Raw genomic sequence first — 22308 nt, forward strand, 5'->3', positions numbered from 1 at the left:
TGTTGAGCTCAGTTGGATCATTTTGTGATACGAAGAGCATTTGGGGGCCTCCAAAACAGGTCCCAGCATATCCACACCCTCAACAAATAAACATCACCTCCTAATTTCCTCTTGGAAATGTGATTCTGGTGGTTGGATAAGGCCTGTCTCCTTTTACTGTCACTGCTCCATGAATCAGAAGTCTTCTATTTTAGCCTGGAAGGCTTAGGAGATGGAACCAGGAAGAAATATATCTGCTTTTAAGAAATGAGTAAATTGACATACTAGAGCTACTCTGCCCCTTAAGTATTATTGCCTCCTTCAAAGGTAGTGCCTTGATAAGTGACAGATGAACTCCACTGATGCTGCCAGTCTTCCAAATAATTTTTCTACCTCCTCTTTGGAAAAAGCCTTGTGGGTTTATGGCTGATCCCTGCCATCTACAAGTTGTTGATTCTCAGCCAGTTGATCATCAGTGGTGCGGGCTGAGGTCTTCAGTGAGAAGACCCTGAAATGTTAGGAAGCATACACTTGGTGATTAATATATATTGGGAAGAGTGCAGTCTTTAGAATGATCCAGAAGGATTTTTTTTTTTTTGAGTCAGAGTCTAGCTCTGTCATCCAGGCTGGAGTGCAGTGGCACGATGTTGGCTCACCACAACCTCAGCCTCCCGGATTCAAGCGATTCTCCTGCCTCAGCCTCCCGAGTAGCTGGGATTATAGGCACGTGCCACCATGCCTGGATAATTTTTGTATTTTTAGTAGAGACAGGGTTTCACCATGTTGGTCAGGCTGGTCTCAAACTCCTGACCTCAAGTGATCTGCCCTCCTCAGCCTCCCAAAGTGCTGGGATTATAGGCATGAGCCACCGCGCCCAGCCCCAGATGGATATTTTAATCCTGGTTCAGACACCAGCTGTGTGCTTTGGGCAGAACATTTAATATGAGATTCTGTTACCTTATTTATAAGATGGGAGTAGTGATACCTACTCTGCAGGGCCGTTGTGAAGATAAATTCTGGCACATAGGCACTTAAATAATTGATAGCTGGTGTTGATGTTGTCATTACCATTATACCATGGTTGAGCAGCCCATGTAAATGTCCAGAGTAAGGGTGAAGAGGTGTGGGCCATGTTTCTTCCCATAAAGGTAAACTGGATTTTTTGGGGGGAAATACTGTGAGTCTTTGGGAACCAAACTGCTAAATGAGGTAGCTGATTAAGCAGGCTTATACCATTTGGGGTTCATTTGGAGGAGAGGATAAAATAATACGGCTGTTTACTTCTTCTGACATTTATATTGGCTTTAAATGGGGTTTCCAAAGAGGAGTTCCAGGAATTTTTTTGTAGAGACTGGGTCTTGCTATGTTGCTCAGGCTGGTCTGGAACTCCTGGGTTTAAGCGATCCTCCTGCCTCAGGCTCCTAGGTAACTGAGATTATGGGCATGTACCACCATGCCCAGCAAGAATTGTTTTGAGTGATGTCAGCATAATTGTTGCAAAAACCTTTGGGCTGCATACATTCTGGTAGATTTATACAAATTTGAAATCTGTCATGACTTTATATTCACCCCTCAGAGAGCATGTAAGTTGAATAATGATTGAAACAAGGCTGCTGAGTATGATAAGTGTCCTGATGTTTCCCTGGTAAGTTTCTTTTAGTGTTATCAATGTCACTTCATCAGAATACCTCTGACCTCCACAAACAGTAACACTCCCCTGAAACATTTTTGTCCAATTTCTCTGACTCAGAAAGTTTATTTCTGATAGTCAATCACTGAGCATCAGTGAAAGTGGACTCTTGGGACTTGGAGTGTGAAGCACAGGGAAAGGTATGTTAGGGAAGCCTCTTTTCTTGGGAGCTTCCTGCTAGTGGCCCTGCTCTTAGAACACCTCTGGCAGTTGTCATTGTTGTGATTGTGATCGTTGGATTGTGGTGGTGGTTTTTCTGTTCCACAGGCCACAGGAAATGACTGGCAGGTGTCACTTTCTTTGCTGCTACTGGCACAGTTCTTTCCCTAGGGTACAAGCTCTTGGTGGCTTCTTTGAAAGAAATTTAGCTCTCCTATTTTTTGCTCTTTCTTCCTATACTTCAGCAAGTACAAAATCTTGTTTGAGTTTCTCTGATGATTTTTTACTGATAGAAATGTAGCCGAACAGTTGAGGGATTAACAAAAAGCACATAGAGTTATGTGGCAACGTAAGGCAGTGTATTAAAGTGTTTAAACTTACAACTTTAGAGTCAGCAAAGCCTGGGTTTGAATGCCTGCTCTATTAGCTATTAGCTCCTCTTCTCTGATCCTCAGCTTCCCCACATGTAAAATGGAGTTAATAGTTTCTCCCTTAACAGTTTGTTGAAAAGATTCCAGGAGATTGTAAAGTACGGAGTATAGTACCTGGAACACAGTTAGGTTCTCAAAAATGGTAGCTATTATTGCTGTTCTTCCAAAAAAAAAAACCTATTAAAAAGCCCTTGAAGATCTTTACTGGGAGATAGGCCTGATATTGGCTCCCTTCAATAACCCATTCTTAACTTTTCAGGAACAGCCTCACCTACCCCCCTCTGATTTTTATGTTATTTCCTCTCTTTTCTGCAAAAGCAAAAATCCCAATCCTTGGTCCTGGTTGGTGCAAATGGTGGGCATTTGAGTCCACTGAGGATCAAGTGAGAGTTATTTGCATCTAAGGGTATGCACTAGGCTGACCTTCTTACCTTCAGCATCTTGTTTCACAGCAAAAACATCTTAAACCATTTCTCCTACTACTGCTTTATAGAGATTAACTCAGGCAATCTTCCTAAATTACATTAAAAACCATGATGAGTCTAGTTGCAGGTCAAAACTAGTTGTTCAGTGCTCTAAAGTCCTTTCTGTCACCCTTGAGTTAGCCTTTGTAGAAAAGGAGAAAGATCATTAAAATGAGTCATGATTTCCCAATTTCTCAAGCCAATGAATTTTATTCTTTTACATGAGTATGGCTTTGATCCATGGGTTTGTCTCCTTTATAATGTAGTTTCATTTCCCTGTGAAAGGAAATTTGTTTTAATTTGTAACTCCAGTGTCACAGGAGCTTCCTATTTTTTGCCCCCTCAGATCTTAGTGATCCACATGGTCAGATGAATCTTAAAAACTACCCAAATGAACTTTTTCTTGGTTTGAGCCACTTGTTGGCCCATTTTGTCATTGTTCTCTTTGCTTCTAGTCACAGCTTCGGGCCTAGAGCTGGGATGAGTACCTGTTCAGCAGGAGCCAAAGTAAGGTGTTCCCACCTGAGGTAGGGATACAGCAGTTTGGGGTTGGAGGGATGCATAGAGGATTGCACTATGTAAGAACTCATGCTGAAAAGCTAATTTCCAAATACTATTAGGGAGCACTAAGACAAGGACCATCTTAGAATGGGCTAGAAAAAAAACCATTGGCTAGCTTACCCCTACTTATCCTTAACATCATCTCTTCTGAGGACCCTGAATCCTCCTGTCCACAACTTTGTCTGGGTTAAGGCTTGCTGGCACCTCATCTTCTCTCTAGCATGTCCCCAGTGACACTATATTGAGAGCTTTTACATGTCTGTCTGTAATCTTCTAGTAGCTCCTTAGTGACTAGTACTGTGGGCCAGGCGCAGTGGCTCATGCCTGTAATCCCAGCACTTTGGGAGGCCGAGGTGGGTGGATTGCCTGAGCTCAGGAGTTTGAGACCAGCCTGGGCAATATGGCAAAACCCCGTCTCTACCAAAAATACAAAAAATTAGCCAGACATGGTAGCATGTGCCTGTAGTTCCAATTACCCGGGAGGCTGATGCAGGAAGATCACTTGAACCCGAGAGGTCGAGGCTGCAGTGAGCTATGATCGCACCACTGCACTCTAACCTGGGTGACATAGTGAGACCCTGTCTCAAAAAAAAAAAAAAAAGAGTAGTACTGTGTCTTCCATCTATAAAACCTCATTGCTTAGCTGTGCCTGCTGTAGAGTAAACTCTCTATACATGTATATTGAATTCGTTGGATGAACCAACAGACATAGTTGCGGGTAACAGACCTTAGTACTAGGCCTAGCTTCCCATGGTATCACTGTACCATTAGGCAGATTACTTAAACTCTATTTTGTTTTCTCCTTCTGTAAAATTAATACCTCCCCTGCCTACCTCAAAGAGTTGCTGTGAGGCTCCAATAAGAAAATGCATATGAGATGTTTTTGAAAATTATAAATTACCCTCCGTTTACTAGATGTTAGTGTAGAAGAGTAGATCAGATGTAGGGGGAGGTTTTATCCCGAATAAATGGAACACTGGGTAATCAACACAGCATTAGTGGGCTCTCTTTACAAACATAGACCCTTTAGCAGCTTCCTGAGTATCTCTCTCTGTACGTCTCTCAAGGACTTGAGGAATATTATAATTTTTTTTTTTTTTTTTTTTTTTGAGACAGAGTCTTGCTCTGTCGCCCAGGCTGGAGTGCAGTGGCCGGATCTCAGCTCACTGCAAGCTCCGCCTCCCAGATTTACGCCATTCTCCTGCCTCAGCCTCCCAAGTAGCTGGGACTACAGGCGCCTGCCACCTCGCCCGGCTAGGTTTTTGTATTTTTTTAGTAGAGACGGGGTTTCACCACATTAGTCAGGATGGTCTCAATCTCCTGACCTCATGATCCGCCCATCTCAGCCTCCCAAAGTGCTGGGATTACAGGCTTGAGCCACAGCGCCCGGCCTAAAAAAGTTTTAAGCAAATCCACCTATCCCCACGAATTTTATTTTTAAACAAATCAGCCCATGATGCTGAATTAAACCAGTTGGCCCTGGATAAGGAAATACTTTGAGAGATTGGTGGCATCAGTTTAAATTAATGAAAAGTCTGAGTGACAGATCATTTTAAAGTAAATGCAGTTTTATTACTTTCAAGCACATATAATAACAATGCTGGGAATTGAACTTGGAGAAAGATAGCATGTGTCAGAGAATCAAAGCATACAAATAGGAATCATTGATAATGAGGCTATTGCTGTGTGACTGTCCTGCTAAAGACCATCCTCCTCAAATTGGCTAATGTTCCCCTGGAGAAACTTATCTATTTAAGAAACTCCTATTTTTTTTTTTCATTTATAGGCATGAAGAAAATACCATTAAAAAATCCTATACATGGCTTCTGGATAACCCAGCTTTTTCAAACCCCAGTGGATAGCATCTAGCAGCAGTGCCCTGCTCTCTGGTTAAAACAAATAACAGCAACAAGCAAACACCCTCTGGCCCCTACAGTGATCAACTTTTTCCAGGTTGCCTAGGACTTTCCAGGTTTAGACTTTTGCCAAGTCCTAGGAAACCCCTCAGTCCCAACAAACTGGGGTGGTTGGTTACCTATCGGTACCTATGACTCTTACAGCTACAAAATATAGGGAAAAGATGCAGTCATGGGGGTTTACATATATTGAAGGGGTGGAGGAGAGCTGGGAGAGCTGCAGCTCACACATTCTGTTGGTTTCTCTGTCTTCGCTTTTTAACTCCTCTTACCTTTTCCTCCCTGATGCATTTTGATCACTGTCCTCTTCCCTTTGCTCTCTTAAATTCTGTCTAAGGGTACAGTGGGACTTCAGAAAGCAGGACTCAAACAGTAGAGTGGCTAATAATAGTAGTAACTAACCATTCTGTGGAACTTCCCAAGTGCCACACAATATGCTAGGCAGTTTGTATGCATTGACTAATTCTCAACAACAGCCTTTTGAAGTGGACAATATTATTACCCACACTTTACTGATTCTACTGATGACATTGAGCAAATTACCAAAGGCCACAGCAAGATGGGCTTCAAACCCATCCAATCCATCCCTTACCCACAGCACTGTCCTGCCTGTCAAATGCCTGGCTTCTCTCCTGCAAGGTTTAAAGCCTTCTCACCTTCTTCCTATTCTTGGTGGAAATCCTGACCTCAGCTTGGTTTAATCTCTTCATCCAGCAGACCTGGAATGAGTGTTCTGTCCAGCTTTTCTCTGGCCTATAATGCTATACCCTATCCTTCCCTTGTTCCCTGCCCAGTCTTGGTCCATGAGAGTAGACGTACATTTCCTGCCTCTTATACCATGCTTCTCTGCTCTCATGTCCTCTCAAGTCTGTAAGGCGGCATCCCCTGGAAGAAGGAGTTCTTCTTAGAGATATTTCAACCCCTTGCTAGAAAATGGCGTTCACCTGCCTCTGAGGCTAATTCTCCATTTAATCTCCCGTACTCACATGCCCCTGATAATAAAGTAATTGCCTGTGCATCCCCTGTGGCGCTTTGGAGTCCTTGCAAACAAACAAACAAACAAACAAACAAACAAACAAACAAAAAACCTTTGCCCTAGGCTGAGAGTCCAACCTGAGTCCTAGCTCTACTGTGAACTTGTTGTGTGACCTTGCACAAGTCACTGCACTTCTGTTTTTTCTTTTACTTGCAAAATAAAGGAATTTGACAAAATCACCTCTAAAGCACTTTCCACCTCTAACGGGCTATGAGATCCTATAACAAAGATATTTGATGGGGGAGGGAATGTGAAAGGAAAGGGAACACCATAAAGCCACCTTAATGACTTTGAATTTGATGCCTTCCTAAGTAGACCAAAGTGAAAGTGATTCAAAAGGAGCCCCAGGGTATAATCATTCTCATGAGGACCGCAGTGAGCTCTTCATTTTACTCCTCCAGGTATTATTGGAGCTACAGGGGAGCAGGTAGGTTGGCTGTTTGAGATGTCAGAGTTGTTGTTCTCAATTTCTAATGTTGGAGAGTTTTGGGTGAAACTCACATAATTAAACCTTAAAGAAAATGTTTCCCCCATAGCACTGCATAACTCCGATGGGGCTTCTGAACAGAAAAAAAGTATGGAATTCAGTGTCTGTTGCTCCCAATAATATTTGACACAACTGTCCAGAATGAAAATTAGAAGCCCTCTAACCACAGAGATATATCAGTGACAGGAGAGAGACATCGGGGGAGTGCCAAGGGCTGAAGGGCAGGTAAGAGCAAAGTAATACAAAGTGGTTAAGAAAACCAAAGGGAGAGAGACAACTTTCACCCTTTCCAACACCCTCCAGGCTAGAGAGCTTGGGTAAATTTTGACCTAGTTGTCCTTGTGTACATGGCTGTGAGCTTTTATTAAGTATTTATGCAGCAGTTTATATTTTACCAAGTGCTTTACAATCACTTTTATTTGGCTTAGTAACGTTTTCCTGGAATCCCATCTACTTTATGGTCAGAAGAGTCATTTCTTGTTTGCTTAGCACCTCCATGTGTACAGCCTCACACAATAGGCCACTTGTTCTAGCAGGAAAGCAGGTGCAAAGAGTTGAGCAGTGAAGGGCACCTGCAGCTAGCAGGGCAGTTGGAGTGGGGGTAGTTTACACTTCAGTTCACCTTTTCTCCCCCTTTGTTATTCTTTCGTGTTATGTTATTGCTGGCAACTTGAGAGTGGTGGGGCAAGGCTTGGGCCTGCCAAGTGCAGAGCTGTCCTGACATATGGACACTGGCAGAGATAGGCTCTTTCCCCTGTGCCAGTGTCTCTGCCCATGCCCACCATGGCCACGTGCTTCCACCAGGCAAAGACTTGGTGAATATGTTTCTTTCTGCTGCTTCAGGGCTCTTGCTGCAGCCTTGGTTCTCAAACTCTGGACATGAGTTTAGGAAGACTATAGAAAGAGGAGTTCTACTCTCTGCAGACAAGACCAGCCAGTGTTCTTGGACAAATCTAACACTTAGCTACCTTATTCTTGGTAGTCTCTTTTCCCTCCCACCAACCACGGCAGCCCCCTTGTGCCAGCACTCTGGATTTTGTGATGTAGGATGGTGTGGCTGTATAGATGTCTCATGAAGCAATACGGCCACACACTCTCAATCACCAGTTTGCAGTGGGAATCCACCACAGTCATCAGTTGGATGTTTCCTTTTCTGAAGACCAGATTTGCCAAGGCAGAAACTAAATTCTGGTTCATGAAGTCCAGGCTGGAATTAGTGGGCCAGAACATTGGAAAATTCAGGACCTCCAACTACTAATGTTCTGTGGCTGAGAACAGGGCTATGTAGATGCTTAATAGGTAAGTGTAGAATAGATGATGACACTCAGTGGAGTATAGAAAAGGAACTCTGCTGTTCTCTAGGTTACCCCTGGTTTCTAAAATGGTGTGATCTGGCAGGTGGGACACATTGACAGATTTACATCGAAGGGCCCAGTGTAACGTAGGTCCTCAGTCAGTGGCTGCAGATTTGGGGGAAAGGCCTCAGGGACAACAGGTTGACAAGGATTAGGCAGAATAGTTTAGAGTCTCCATCACACAAACTGAGCATTGGATGAGGCCTTTTATCTCAGGTCAGTTCAGTAGACATTTATTGAGTGCATACTGGGTGCCAGGTACTGGGTAAGGGAGTGGGCCTAGAAATGAATACAGACAAGAGCCCCAGGACAGAGTTTTGCCCAGGAAAACACAGCTGGCAAGAGGAAGTCATACCTGAACACCCGGGGCTCATTCAAAAAAACATGAAATACTGGCTTGGAGGAACAAAACTAATTCTAGAGCCTGGGGCCTGACAGGTGAGTCAGTTAAACTAACACCTTCCTGCCCTTGTCACTACTGGCTCGGGATCTGGGTAGGGCTAATTCCGCAGGTTGAAGGTTTGAGGCCTGGAAGTGACTGTGGCTAAGGCCAGAGGAGCTGACAGAAAACAGTGGCAGGAATGTTTAGCTTTCTTTTCAAGTGTATCGGTAGTACCTATTTGCATGAAAACAGTTTGTTTTTTGAGGCTGATAGTTGGCAATTTATTAACCACAGTTCAGCCAGACATCCAAAAGAACACTGAGGAGTCTTTTCTCTGTTTACTGCATATTCTAGAAATGCCACACAAGAAAAAAACCCACCAGGCGCACTTTTTCTGGTTTCAGACTTGCCTCTCTCCCAAACGTGTCTGGAGTCAGTTAAGAGTGATTGTTTAGGTGGACTTTGAGAGTCCTGTTCTTCAATTTGAAGATCACCACATTAAAGAATGGATGTTTGTTGTGGGCCCTGCAGGGACCGGAGACAAACAAAGCAGCATTCTGAACAGACAGATTTGAAAAAGCATGTGGGCATTTTCAAGAGTCATCTAATTCGTTACTTGTGACAGTTATCCAAAGTGGAAGCAGAATATTTTCTATCACTGAGAGGAGGAATATGAACTGTGGGAGAAGGAGGGAGGGGAACAGGCTTCTGACGCCCAAAACTGGTCACTCGGGAAACTTTGGAGGGCTGCCCTGGGCCACAGGTGAATGATTAGTTCTTCTGTGAACTAAAATTAATTTCGAACCATTTGAAGTCCTTTCTGATCATTTCCCCTTCAGATGATGCCCTGTCTCCTGGAAGGTTTGGGAGGGCACCTCTGCTAAAAACTTCCTCTCAGCTAGGCTTAAATGCTTAGTGCCAGCCATTCACACATCATTGCTCAATTGCAATGGCAAAGAAAGTTCCAGTGCTTTTTCCCTTGCCCATTTTCCCTGATGATAAACCATTCCTACTCATGCCTTGACCCATACTTTACTGAGGACAAAAATAAGAGAACTGATACTCTTCCGTTTCTTAAGTTCTTAATGTGGGGATGAAGGGATTTGAAGCTTCCCTTGGCTATTCGTTGCAAGGTTTATTTCTTCTCTCTCAGGAAGCTCTTTTTTTATTTTTTATTTTGATTTTTTTAGAGACTGATTTTCCTGTACTCCACCCAGGCTGGAGTACAGTGGCACCAACATAACTAACTGCAGCCTCAACCTCCTGGGCTCAAGTGCTCCTCTTGCCTCAACCTCCCAAGTAGCTGGGACCACAGGCATGGGCCACCATGCCTGGCTAATTTGTTTTTAAGTTATGTAGAAACGAGGTCACCCTATGTTGCCCAGGCTGGTCTCGAACTCCCGGACTCAAGCAATCCGCCCACCTCTGCCTCCCAAAGTGCTGGGATTACAGGTGTGAGCCACCATGCCTAGCAGGGGATTCTTCTCAAATAACATTTATTGAACATCTACTGCATTTGAGATTCTGTGTGTGGTGCTTTCATGTGATAAAAATAATAACAGCAGCCCTCATATAGAACTTTCTATGTGCCTGGCATTGTTTTAAGCACATGTTATCTCAATTTGCTAAAATTCATTATATCAAGTCTCAAAACAGTGCAGGTGGCATTATTCCTATTTTATAGATGAGGAAACTCTAGTTCAGCAAGGTTTAATTATTTGTCAAAAGTCACACAGCAGGTGGGGGCACCAGCTTTGAACCCATGTCTCTGACTCCAAGGCCAGTGCTCTTTCCATCACATAACTCTGTCTCTCTAAAATGTATTATGTACTTGCTGCCTCAGTAAACTATGACTGCCTAACTGAACTTAATGTCTTACAACAATTATTGGTCATTATTTTGAACTTCAGTGACCTTCATACAATGCCCTCATGTTGCTGAGGTATGTGACTAGTTCCTTGCCCCCTTGTTCTTTGCTATTCTGTTTGGGGGAGGTAACAGCTTCATTCCTGTCTCCCTAGCAGTGATGCCAATAATAACTTCAGTTGCTGTTGTTTGGCCTCTGGGCCTCGGTTTGCCCCTCTGTAAGAGGAGAACATTGGGCTGAATGACTTCAAAGGTCCTTTCCAACCCTGATATTTTCATCAATTAAAATATAACTTAAAAATGGGTAAAGAGGCCGGGTGCGGTGGCTCACGCCTGTAATCCCAGCACTTTGGGAGGCCGAGGCAGGTGGGTCATGAGGTCAGGAGTTCAAGACCAGCCTGGCCAAGATGGTGAAACCCTGTCTCTACTAAAAATACAAAAATTAGCCAGGCATGGTGGTATGTGCCTGTAATCCCAGCTACTTGGGAGGTTGGGGCAGAGAATTGCTTGAACCTGGGAGGCAGAGGTTGCAGTGAGCTGACATCGCGCCATTGCACCTCCAGCCTGGGAGACAGAGTGAGACTCCATCTTAAAAACAAACAACCAAACAAACACCAGGTAAAGATCATGTCCTTTTGGTTTAACTTGAGTAGAACAAGAAAATGTCTGGTCCTAGTTCTCTGGACTAGAAGGACTTGGTAAATGAGTTTGGGGTGATTGAATAAGAAGTCTCTACCACATCTCCTTGTTCTGTTATTCCCCACCCCCGATTATTGAGCTTTGAATTACACCTTTTTCTTTCTCTGTTTTTAAACACAGTTGGAGTCCTCTCCTCATTTGTATGTTCCCCTCAAGGACAGCCATCAGAGAGACACTGCTCTGGCCTAGTGTCCTGACCGCCACGTTTAGTTCTCACCAGCTTGTATACACTTTGGGCTCTGCCTAGCTTGCAATTCTCACAAGAATCACTTTTGCTGTGCTTATTTACTTTTCTCTCTCTTTATCTCTAGCCTCTTCTGCAAAGTTGGTTTCTTCAGAGTAACATTCAGGTGACCTCATCTCAAGCATTTTCTCATTACCTTCCCCTTTCTGCTGGAGGACTGTTCCCCACAGCCACAGACTCTTCTCCTTGTAGTGGGTGATACTAACTTCTCACTCTTTCCTCACCATCTGAAAAATATTATTTGCTTCTCTGGGTTTCAGTGGCTTCCTGATTATGTACTGAGACAAATCTTTTAGTCCCTCCTCAAAGTAAGGTTGGAGACTGCGCTGTAAATGAATTCTAATGCAGTTATTCTCATATAGCTAATGGCTACTAACTGAGATACAGAAATAGATTTACATCACCAAACACCGCATGCTCTCACTCGTAGGTGGGAATTGAACAATGAGAACACTTGGACACAGGGCAGGGAACATCACACACCGGGGCCTGACATGGGATGGGGGGATGGGGGAGGGATAGCATTAGGAGAAATACCTAATGTAAATGATGAGTTAACGGGTGCAGCAAACCAATATGGCCATGTATACATATGTAATAAACCGGCACACTTAAAGTATAATAAAAAAAAAAAAAAGAAAAAGAAGGAAATAGGCTTACATCCCCTGGGTTTCTTTCCTAGATTTTGCTTCCTTTCTACTGAAATCTACTTGTAATTTCTGAAAGGCTGTTGTTGGAGAACACAGGTACTTCTTGGAGTAAAGTGGATATATCTGTTTCTAGCACCCTCCTAGCTTAACATTGGCTCTGAAGTAGTACTGCTATGCAAACAATTATGAAAGACATTTTTTTCACATGAAAATTTTTAGTTTATAAATGCTTTCATGAAAAATCCACAACGGCCGCAGATAACATCATTGCAGCCCTTTACTCCTTCAGCTTTTTGCCAGCACCAACATTGGCCTTTGCAGTCCCCCTGACTTTCTTTATTGGGTTCTTGCGTTCCTTTCCTTGCTTTCCTGAGTCTTTTTCTTCTCATACAGGCCATGTCTTGAAAGTCTATGTTTGGGTTCATTTTTCTTTGCATAATCCAGGGAATCATAAATCATGCCAAAGCCAGTTGTCTTGCCACCACCAAAATGAGTTCTGAATCCAAATACAAAGATGACATCTGGTGTGGTCTTGTATATTTTGGCTAGTTTTTCCTGTCTTAGGCACTCTTAAATTTCTGTCTTAGGCACTGTTACCTTCCTGGGGTGAAGGACACCAATGACCATTTGTTTCCCCTGAAGTAGTCGGTTGGTCATGAACTTTGTAGTTCAGATAGTTACCGTGTTGTTCATGATGGCTGTCTATCCTCGGACAGCCAGGAAGGAGAAAGACATTTTTATTTAGATATGTGCATAAATAAAGAGAAGTTAATTGTTTCTGTCTTTATTAAGCACATTTACAAATCTCAGCTCTTTTCACCTTTGCTTTATTTTACCATGCATTTATGTAAATTAACACTGTATCATGGATAAAGAAAAGGACATTTTCTTAGGCCTCTTAATAGGATGGTTTTTCTACCCTGTTTTATGGTTTGTCTTTAAAGCTATTTATGCTCTTTAAATTATCCAGTTTTTCCCACAGTGATTGTTGTGACTAGAATGGGTTCCAAAGAAACAGGTAAAGTTAGGGATTATGTGCAATACTGAAGCTTGTCCATAAGATGGCGCTCTGAGAATGTGAGATCTCTAACTTATTTTTAGCCATGTATAGCTGGGCAGCGTATTAAACTTTTGTGAAATCAAATTTTTTTTGGTGGGGACCTAGTCCTTCTGATTGGCTCTCAAGCACTTGGAACCATTCTGATACTTAAGGGAAGAAGGAAAGTGACTTTTCTAGCAGTTCCCTCGTCCTAAATCAGTACTAGCAAGTGTCAAAAATCAGCAAGATCTGCTTGAGGGACCTTTTAAGGAAAGGGATTTCTTCTAAATGTGGGACTTGTGATACTAAATGTATGTGTTGTTACAAAACCCTGTCTGGGTATCAGATTCTTCATCTACACAGTGAATGGATTGGATCAGATGATCTCTGACAGTGCTTCCATTTCAAATGATCTACATTTGAATTTGTTGATTTCCTTCCACTACGCCATTGCTGCCTCAGCCAGAACAGAAATGAGAAGAAAAGATCGCCTATTTTACGTTTGTTTGACTCTATTCCTCTTCTACAAGTGCTCTCTTTGCTTCAACTGTCCCAAGACAAGCATGCCCAGATGTCCTGTTTTAATGAGGTTCCTTTTCTCTTTATGGCTTTTGCGCAGGTTTTTTCCCTCTCTCCCCAACCCCCTCCCCAATCCCTAACAATCTTCCTGAACAGAAGCATGTCCCCCTTTTCACTTCACAAATAAGATTTTCTTAGTATTATGACAGTCATTTTTGTGCTAAACAGATACCAAACTGGATAAAGAAGATGCCGCATGTAAGGTAACACTTATAACATGCTACATAGCATGTCCAGTTAAGAAAATATTAGATTTGGGAGGTAGGAACATCTCTCAGTTTATTTTTCCTCCTCCACTTGCTAGTATTCATTGCCAGAACCATGTCAAAGCTTCAGTAGAGAAGCAGCATTTTGCAGAGGAGGACAATTAATTTAATTACAGATGAGTATTACTAAGTAGCTAACCCATCATTACAATCCCCCATGGCCAACAGTGTCCCCATTCCTGACACACTCTGAGCAGTCTGTGGATAAGAAGAATTGGGGCCACGCTGGCTCCTCCTCATTCAAGGCCTGTCATGAACCATGTGCTCCAGTGGCACAGAGCTAGCCTGAGAAAATGAAATGCTGAATTAATGAATTAATGCAAAGCTGCCGAGGCACCCTTCACCGATTGACTTCCCTCTGGGCTTGAAGCTCAGAGCACGCATGTTACATGAAATTCCCCAGGGGCACATCACACATGTTTCCTTGCTGTAGCCAAGGTGACAAAGGCAGGGATGCACTAAGACATTGTTATCCTGTATTTGTTTTCCTGTTGTCCTTAGGCATTTGAAATCTTTAAATAGTCTTTGGTATGTGTCTAGTGGCATGGATGGTGATGGTGGTGGATTATTTATTTCTCTAACTTCAACACCTTGTCTCCCAAGAACACAAGTATGTCACTGAATAGCCTTGGCCTGCCCACCATGGCCTCCCAAAGTATGGCTATTAAATAGCCATACTGTCAGATCTCTGTGTAAGAGAAGAAACCCCACACACAGGGCTCTCTCCAGGGGCTCTTAAAGGGCAAGTCCAGTAATCTTGCTGAGTAGGCCAAGAGAGCTTTGTGGCGATGCTGCTGGGAGCCTTGAAGACCATTATAAGCAGCTCATCCATTGTTTCCTACAAGGAAGCAATGGAGCGGGGTGGTGAGGAAATGTCAAATATTTAGTCGACATTGTTTCTCTCTAAGGAAGCAAGACCAGCATAGTGGTTAAGAACCCACACAACTGGAGATGGATTCTTAAAGTTCACACTCCAGCTCTGCTGCAGACAAGCTGTGTGACTTTAGGCAAGTGACTTACCTTCTCTGTGCCTCAGCAGCAGCAAAAACAGCTGCCAATAGGGTAGTCAGGAGGATTAAGTACATGTTTTCTTTTTCTTCAGTGCTTCGAACAGTATCTGGCACAGAGAAAGCACTCAGTAACTGACAGTATAAGTACCATGAGGTGCTTTGGGTGATTTAAAAAAACAAAAACAAAAACAACTAACCAAACCTCTGCCTTCAAAGACCTCACAGAGTACATGAAGTGGCAAATGGAATATACATAAAAGGAGCACTAGCAACTCAGGGCAGTGCCCACAATACATTTCAATGTGAGGGCAGTGAGGTCAGCATGACTCAGGGTGGTTCAGGGAGGCCCTCAATTCTCATCAGGTGAGGACTTCAGGCATCTACAGGAAAAGGTAGTGAGAACTTGGATAACTTCTTTGCCTCTGTTTTGAGAGAGGATACAACTGATAATTTACATTCATGTTCACATCCTCACTGATATACTGTCTTTTTGAAATAGGTAGGTTGGAGTTACCTCACTGAAGAGTAGAAAATAGGGCCCGGCATGGTGGCTCATGCCTATAATCCCAGCACTTTGGGAGGCCGAGGTGGGCGGGCAGATCATGAAGTTGGGAGATCAAGACCATCCTGGCTAACACGGTGAAAACCCCGTCTCTACTAAAAAATACAAAAAACTAGCCGGGCGTGGTGGTGGGCGTCTGTAGTTCCAGCTACTCGGGAGGCTGAGGCAGGAGAATGGCGTAAACCTGGGAGGCGGAGCTTGCAGTGAGCTGAGATCCAGCCACTGCACTCCAGCCTGGGCAACAGAGCGAGACTCCATCTCAAAAATAAAAAAAAATAAAATAAAATATATGGGATATATATATATAGAGAGAGAGAACAAGAGAGACAAGGTTTCACTCTGTCTTCCAGGCTGGAGTGCAGTGGTTTGATCTTGGCTCACTGCAACCCCCACCTCCCAGGCTTAAGTGATCCTCCCAGCTGAGCCTCCTGGGTAGCTTGGACTGGGACTACATGCACACGCCACCATGCGTGGCTCATTTTTGTGTCTTTTGTGAAGATGGGGCTTCACCATGTTGCCCAGGTAAGTCTCAACCTCCTGGACTCAAACGATCTGCCCACCCTGACCTCCCAAAGTACTGGAATTATAGGCATGAGCCACCACACCCAGCCAATGTGGGCTATGTTTAACCTAGCAAAGTTGAGTTCGTGACCTGATGTCAACCACCTAAGGTCTGAAGAAACTCAAGGGTGACATTGTGAACATTGCCCCAAATATGTGTTCTGTCATAAGAAAGCACCTTTGAGGAAGGACATTGGTGATGGCCAACATAACTCTTATTAACAGGAAGGATTTCCCAGAGGCCCTGAGATGTGCATGTGAGTCGGGCCCACTTTTTGTTTTTCTATTGTTTTGTTCTCTTTTGCCTTTAAAACAACTAATGCCTGTTAATATAATGTATAATATGGTGACTATATTAAAGAATATTATATTGTATATTTGAGATTCATTAAGAGAGTAGTTCTTAAATGTTCTTACCACAAAAATAAAGATAATTATGTGAAGTGATGAATAGGTTAATTAGCTGGTTTGGCATAATTGTTTCATAATGAGTACATATGTCAAAACATCATATTGGAAGTGTACATGTATTTAACTTTTATCAATTCTACCTCAAGAAAGCTGGAAAAACATTTTAATTAACAACTATATAAAATCTCATTCATTATATATTAAACTATTATAAAGATTAAAAACGGTCATGGTAAAAAATATTTTAAAATATAGAAGGATATAAAAAAAATAAGATTTCACTAGCATCTCCCTATTCTCACTCACTGAAAGTGACTGCTCTTATCATTTTCTTATGTATCCATCTAAAATTTTTCTGGGCATATTTGAACATGTATAGAGTATATAAGAGTAATGCAAATGTAGACCCATTTTCACCGCGGATGCTGCTACTTGTATCTGTTATAATGTGTCTCGTACTTGATGTCATATCAACACATACAGATCTACTTTGCCCTATTAATGTGCTCATAGTATTTCATTCTAACACTCATTACTTTTAAAATTTGGTTCAATATTTTGTCTGGCTAAGGAGCAAAGGATAGAGACATGAGAAGCAAAAAAGTATTGAGAGCTGTGGGAGAAGTATCAAGATACCTAAAGGATAGTGCAAGAACACAGAGTTTTTAAATAGTGCCACTAAACTTAAGCAACTATAAGCATCAGTTGGACCAGGACTTTTGGTTACTGCCTTGTGAAGTAGATGCAATAATGGCAAGTTTTAGGCCTAAGACACAGGGCAGCTATTCCCAACACTTCTGTAACCAGAATCCATGCTTAATTTGCGAGAGTCCTTTGAGAATTTAAATAGCACATGGATAGAGCAGAACAGTAGATGCTATTTCAACTTTCAAAAAGTTTGGCAAGCTTTTGAACCCAAAACTGTCTTTTAAAAATGGAGTCACTGTGGGATCAGGGAGCAGTGTTTAGTCCTGGCTCTTTATCCATGGCTGGGAGATAAGAAATTTTAAAAAATACATAGCTAAAGGGGCACTTTTCTGAATGGCAGAAATTAATACAGTAGGACCACAAAGAATCAGCTGTGGGACTAATTTGATTTAATATTTATAATAGTTTTGGAAGCTGGAGTACGGGGCAAAATCGCTAAGTTGGCAGATGTCTTTACACTATTCCAATGAGAATAAGTAGCTTCAGGAAGACGCTTGTTTTATAGGAGTGGACATAAAAGTGGCTGGCAAGCTTTGATATAAAAAAGACCAAGGATATGTCTCTAGGGACACATTCCTGAAGTTCATTTCAGAAGATTTATAATGAACCTTACCTCTTTATCTGCAAATAGGGTCTCTGCTTCAGGCATCAGTAGGAGTTAAAGAAGAGAAGATGGAGTTGGTAGTATCATCAGAAGGTGGATGATATTTAAACAGACCGCATTATATGAACATAAAAGAGGAGGCTAGTAGTGAGCTGATTCCCAACAGATAAAGAATGTTCCTTTATGTCTCTTTAAAACAGCCCCCAAAGGCAATTGGTATTTGATGATTGGTGATCTGTGTATTCACGAATTAACTTTTAAAGTTAAATAATCTGAATGTGTTAAGCTATCATTTTAGAAGAAATGCAATCAAATGTACTCTTCAGCATCTTTGCTACAAAATATTTTCCTTCTCAGAGGATGACATTTAATTATGAATGTCAGAACTAGATTTCCTGACCTCCTCTGTTAGCATGCATGTTTTTCAAAGTATGTCCTTAATATTGGCAGATACATTGTATCATGGACGGGGACATCTAATAGAACGAGATTAGTATCTTCTGAAGTTGTGCAATTTTCAGTAATAAAGAGATAATGCCCTATCTACCTCTCAACTTCACAGTGTGGTTGAGAAGTTCAAATGAGCTGAGTGATATGAAACTGCTTTGTAAAGTGCTGTGCAAAAATATGGTAGTGTTCATTATTCTTTGTACTTCATAATTTGGGATTAGAAATATAAATTGACTCAAATCTATGAATTTATCCTTTATAGATGTAAATGCAAATGTGTGAAAATCAGTATACGAGGATGTTCTCTGCAGCATTGTTTATATTAACAAAATATTACAAATTATTGTTAATCAGTAAGGTATTGGATAAATAAGTTATTATTGAGCCATACAGAGAAATAAGAACAAGACAGTTCCATGTGTCCTAACATGAAAATATGTCCAAAGTATATATTTAGTTTTAGTTTTTGTTTTGAAACAGGGTCTCACTCTGTCACCCAGGCTAGAGCACAGTGGTGTGATCACAGCTCACTGCAGCCTTGATCTCCTGGGCTCAACACTTCAGCCTCCAAAGTTGTGCACCACCACGCCCAGCAATTTTTTTTTTTTTTTTTTTTTAGTGGTTCGGTTTCTTAATTGTTTTATTTTAAGCAGTTCTGTTTTTTGTATTAAAATACTGCAACTCAATATTTTTGTCAAAGTTTCCACTTTCTTATCAGAGACAAAAGCCTGAAAAATACAAAAAGTGTTCCTTCCCCCATTCCTCAAGCATAACATCCAACAACTTGGCAGCTGGTAGTTGTTGTTGACAGTTGTGACTTGTATTTGGTGATATAAACAAGATTATAGAGGCACTAAACCATAAATGTAGTTTCATTTTTTGGGGCATTACTATCATTTTACAAAATATTTAGCTTCTACTTTGAGCATTAAAATGTAGTCCAGCTTTTTAAAGCCACAATTAACCACCATATTTTTTATAGGACCAAAACAGTTTGATTGTGCTTTTAAAAAGTGATCATTTAGAATCAATTAATTAGAATTAGAAATGCTTAATGCCTACCTTAAGTGGATACCTAATTAATTCCTAAAATAAAATTGTGGTCTCTTTAAAGACGTTCAAGTTGCAACATTGAAGCTGCTTTGGTGGTGCCATCTAAATGATAATCTGTTTGCAAATGCCAAATGAAAACTCTTTGTTGGTAGATTGAGCTATGTGGAGAATTAAACACAAATCAGTTTAGGCATCTTCACTTTTCATTATCTTATCTCATTGGAAATTATACATAATGTAAACAGTAGAACACAATTCACTGATGTTTTTCCTTAGTTTAATACAAGTGTACCTCACTTTAAGCAAAATATACTAAATGATTTGTGAAGCAGGACTTTCCTTACTTTTTCAGTTAAAAAGATGTGCTTACAGAATTTCTTTAAATAACAAGGCTTCTTCGACCTGTTTAGAGTATTTAGATCACAGAAATTCATTTCACACACAACTTCTTTGAAATACCTACATTGCATAAAATGAGGCACACAGGTAAATGTGCCCATTCCATCGAGACTGCCTCATTATTTTGTGGTTATTTTATATTTTTCAGTTTGTCATTATTAACAGTTTAATATGCCAGGTTCATTCACTCCCTGTTTTAGTTGAGATGAGTTAGTGTTTCTAAGGAGTGTTTTGTAATCTCTTGTCCCAAACTAGGCTGGTTTGGGAATCCAGTGCGAGTGACTGAAAATTGAAATTCAATCCTGAACATCCTTCCAGAACACAGCCTGTCACCCTGTGGAGATAACACACAAACTACCTCAGAGGACCCCCACCTGTGGCAGTGAAAATCATGTGAGAGTCATAGTTCAAAAGAAAAAAGTGCTGAGCACTGTGGCTCATGCCTGTAATCTCAGCACTTTGGGAGGCTGAGGCGGGAGGATCACTTGAGCCCGGGTGTTTGAGACCAGTCTGGGCAACATAGGGAGACCCCGTCTCTACAAAAAGTTGGCCAGGCATGGTGGCTCACACCTGTAATCCCAGCACTTTAGGAGGCCGAGGTGGATGGATCACCTGAAGTCAGGAGTTCGAGACCAGCCTGGTCAACATGGCGAAACCCCCGTCTCTACTAAAACGCCTGGCTAATTTTTTGTATTTTTTATAGAGATGGGGTTTCACCATGTTGTCCAGGCTGTACTCAAACTCCTGGGCTCAAGTAATCCTCCTGCCTTGGCCTCCCAAAGTGCTGAGATTACAAGTCCAGTCCAAAGTATATATATTAAGTGATACAAAGTTGCAAATCAGTATGAGTAACATCATTCCAATTTTGGTTAAAATTACCCATTAGTATATGTAGGTGAAAACCTCTACATGTATATCAAACTGTTGACCATGGTCCACTCTTGGAAAAACAGATTGATGGGGCAACTTTTACTTTATGCCTTGTTTATTTCTGTACTTCTTGAATTGTTTATAATGAACATTATTATTTCATAATTTAAAATATGAATTATAGATATCAATTTACCCTTATAACCCTGGCTACCCTATTGTAATTGAAAAAAAAAAGTATATAAAGAGAGAGCAAAAGCCCTGGGAATCTTTTCATTTCTTTAAGAAAGCATTCCATTATCAGGATCAGGGGCAAGTAAAAAAGAGCTCAAAACCTTTTTCTCTCTTTGGCAGTGGTGTTCTGGTATTCCCACATGATGAAAGCAGAAGGAATAAATGACATCTGTTTCTTGTTTTCTTTGTTTCGCAAAATGAGGAATAATTCTATGTAGAGGTCTGGAACTATGGGTGCAATAAGGAAACCACCTCATCTGTGCATCACTGTCCCAGTTGAAGTTGGCAAAACCCCACACTGGAAAGCAGAATTGCCTAGTACTTTAAGTAGTTACCCTTCTCATGATGGTGAGGATGTCCATTGCTACCCTGAAACTTCAATTCTGGAGTAAAGCCTATGGTTTATCCTACAGGAGCACGTTAAAATCTTCCCTCAGGCTAGTGTTCTCTCCTCTCATGGAGAACGCAGAGGGAAGCTGACAGGTGTAATTTATGGTGCAAGTGATTTGAGAAAGTCTCCTGAATAGATACCCAGCTCCATAGCCTACAGGAAACAGTGGGAGGAGGAAGAAGAGGGGAAGGAAGAGGTAAAGAATATGGAAGAATCTTTCTCCTTCAAATGAGTAGAAGGCTTACACACAGTGAAGGTTCATTCTGTGTACTTCACTGTCATGACCTTGAACCTCCCCCAGCACAGCTCTAATCACTCTGCCTTGTCATTGGCCCTTACTCTTCTAGACTCCCCACTAGACTGAGAGCACAATAAGCGCACACAGACCTTGTCTGTCTTGTTCATTGTTGTATCCCCAACATCTAGGGAAGAAAAGGGATATTGAATATAATTGCTGATTGTTGAATGAATGTTTTCTTACTGTAAATAGACACTATGTGGAATGGTCTACTTTTGCACCATGAGGTCGTCTCATGAGCTTGTGTCAGCCTGACTGTTGATGCCAAATAAAGTCAGCTTTTCCTTTGTTTGGGACTTTCTTTGACAAACCTTTTCTTTACCTTCACCTTTACAGATACAGCCAAAAGGCGGCAAGGAATGGAATGAAAAACCAGTTCAATCTCCATGAGCTGAAAATGAAGGGCCCTGAGCCAGTAGTCAGTCAAATTATTGACAAATTGAAGCACATTAACCAGGTATGTGGAATGTCAAAAAAAATAATAATAAAAAGTAGAAATGACAGAGAGAAAGAGAGAGAGAGACAGCTTCCACTGTTCAAACTATATTCTTGGGTTTTTAGAAAAGACACTGTTATTTTCTTCAAATAGTCTGTCTGCTAAAAAGGACTTCTGGCCTTCATTTTTCACCCGACTTTTAAATTATAAAGACAATATTGCAATATGAGGGGTATCTTAGAAAATAGAGGGAAAAATATTTCTCACAATCGCACTATTCTATCCCATCTGTTTTCATTTTTACATGTTCTCGTCTAACATTTGTCCAGAAAGGCACACTCACACAGACTTTTTCCATAATCAGAAATCCACAAGTGATTTGTAGTTCTGAAAATTAACACTATCTTGGCAACACTTTTCCATATTGTCACAAATTTTTTTGTTATTGTTGTTTTGTTTTGTTTTGTATTGTATTGTTTTGAGACACGGTCTTGCTCTGTTGCCCAGGCTGGAGCACA

The 22308-nt window shown here is 41.5% G+C and overlaps 1 protein-coding gene and 1 pseudogene across 3 annotated transcripts in view; one reads left to right on the forward strand and one right to left on the reverse strand.

Moving 5' to 3' along the window:
* Positions 1-22308, forward strand: part of LOC105481423 (glypican 3) — a 458216-nt gene that overhangs the window by 315086 nt on the left and 120822 nt on the right. For all 3 annotated transcript variants that reach the window (XM_011741015.3, XM_011741017.3, XM_011741016.3), the window contains exon 6: positions 21691-21811. In XM_011741015.3, coding sequence (XP_011739317.1) covers positions 21691-21811 — 121 coding nt within the window. The remainder of the gene's footprint in view (positions 1-21690; positions 21812-22308) is intronic.
* LOC105481422 (small ribosomal subunit protein eS24-like) lies at positions 12197-12612 on the reverse strand (annotated as a pseudogene).

This window comes from Macaca nemestrina, chromosome X (assembly GCF_043159975.1).
Source record: "Macaca nemestrina isolate mMacNem1 chromosome X, mMacNem.hap1, whole genome shotgun sequence".
NCBI classification, from domain to species: Eukaryota; Metazoa; Chordata; class Mammalia; order Primates; family Cercopithecidae; genus Macaca; species Macaca nemestrina.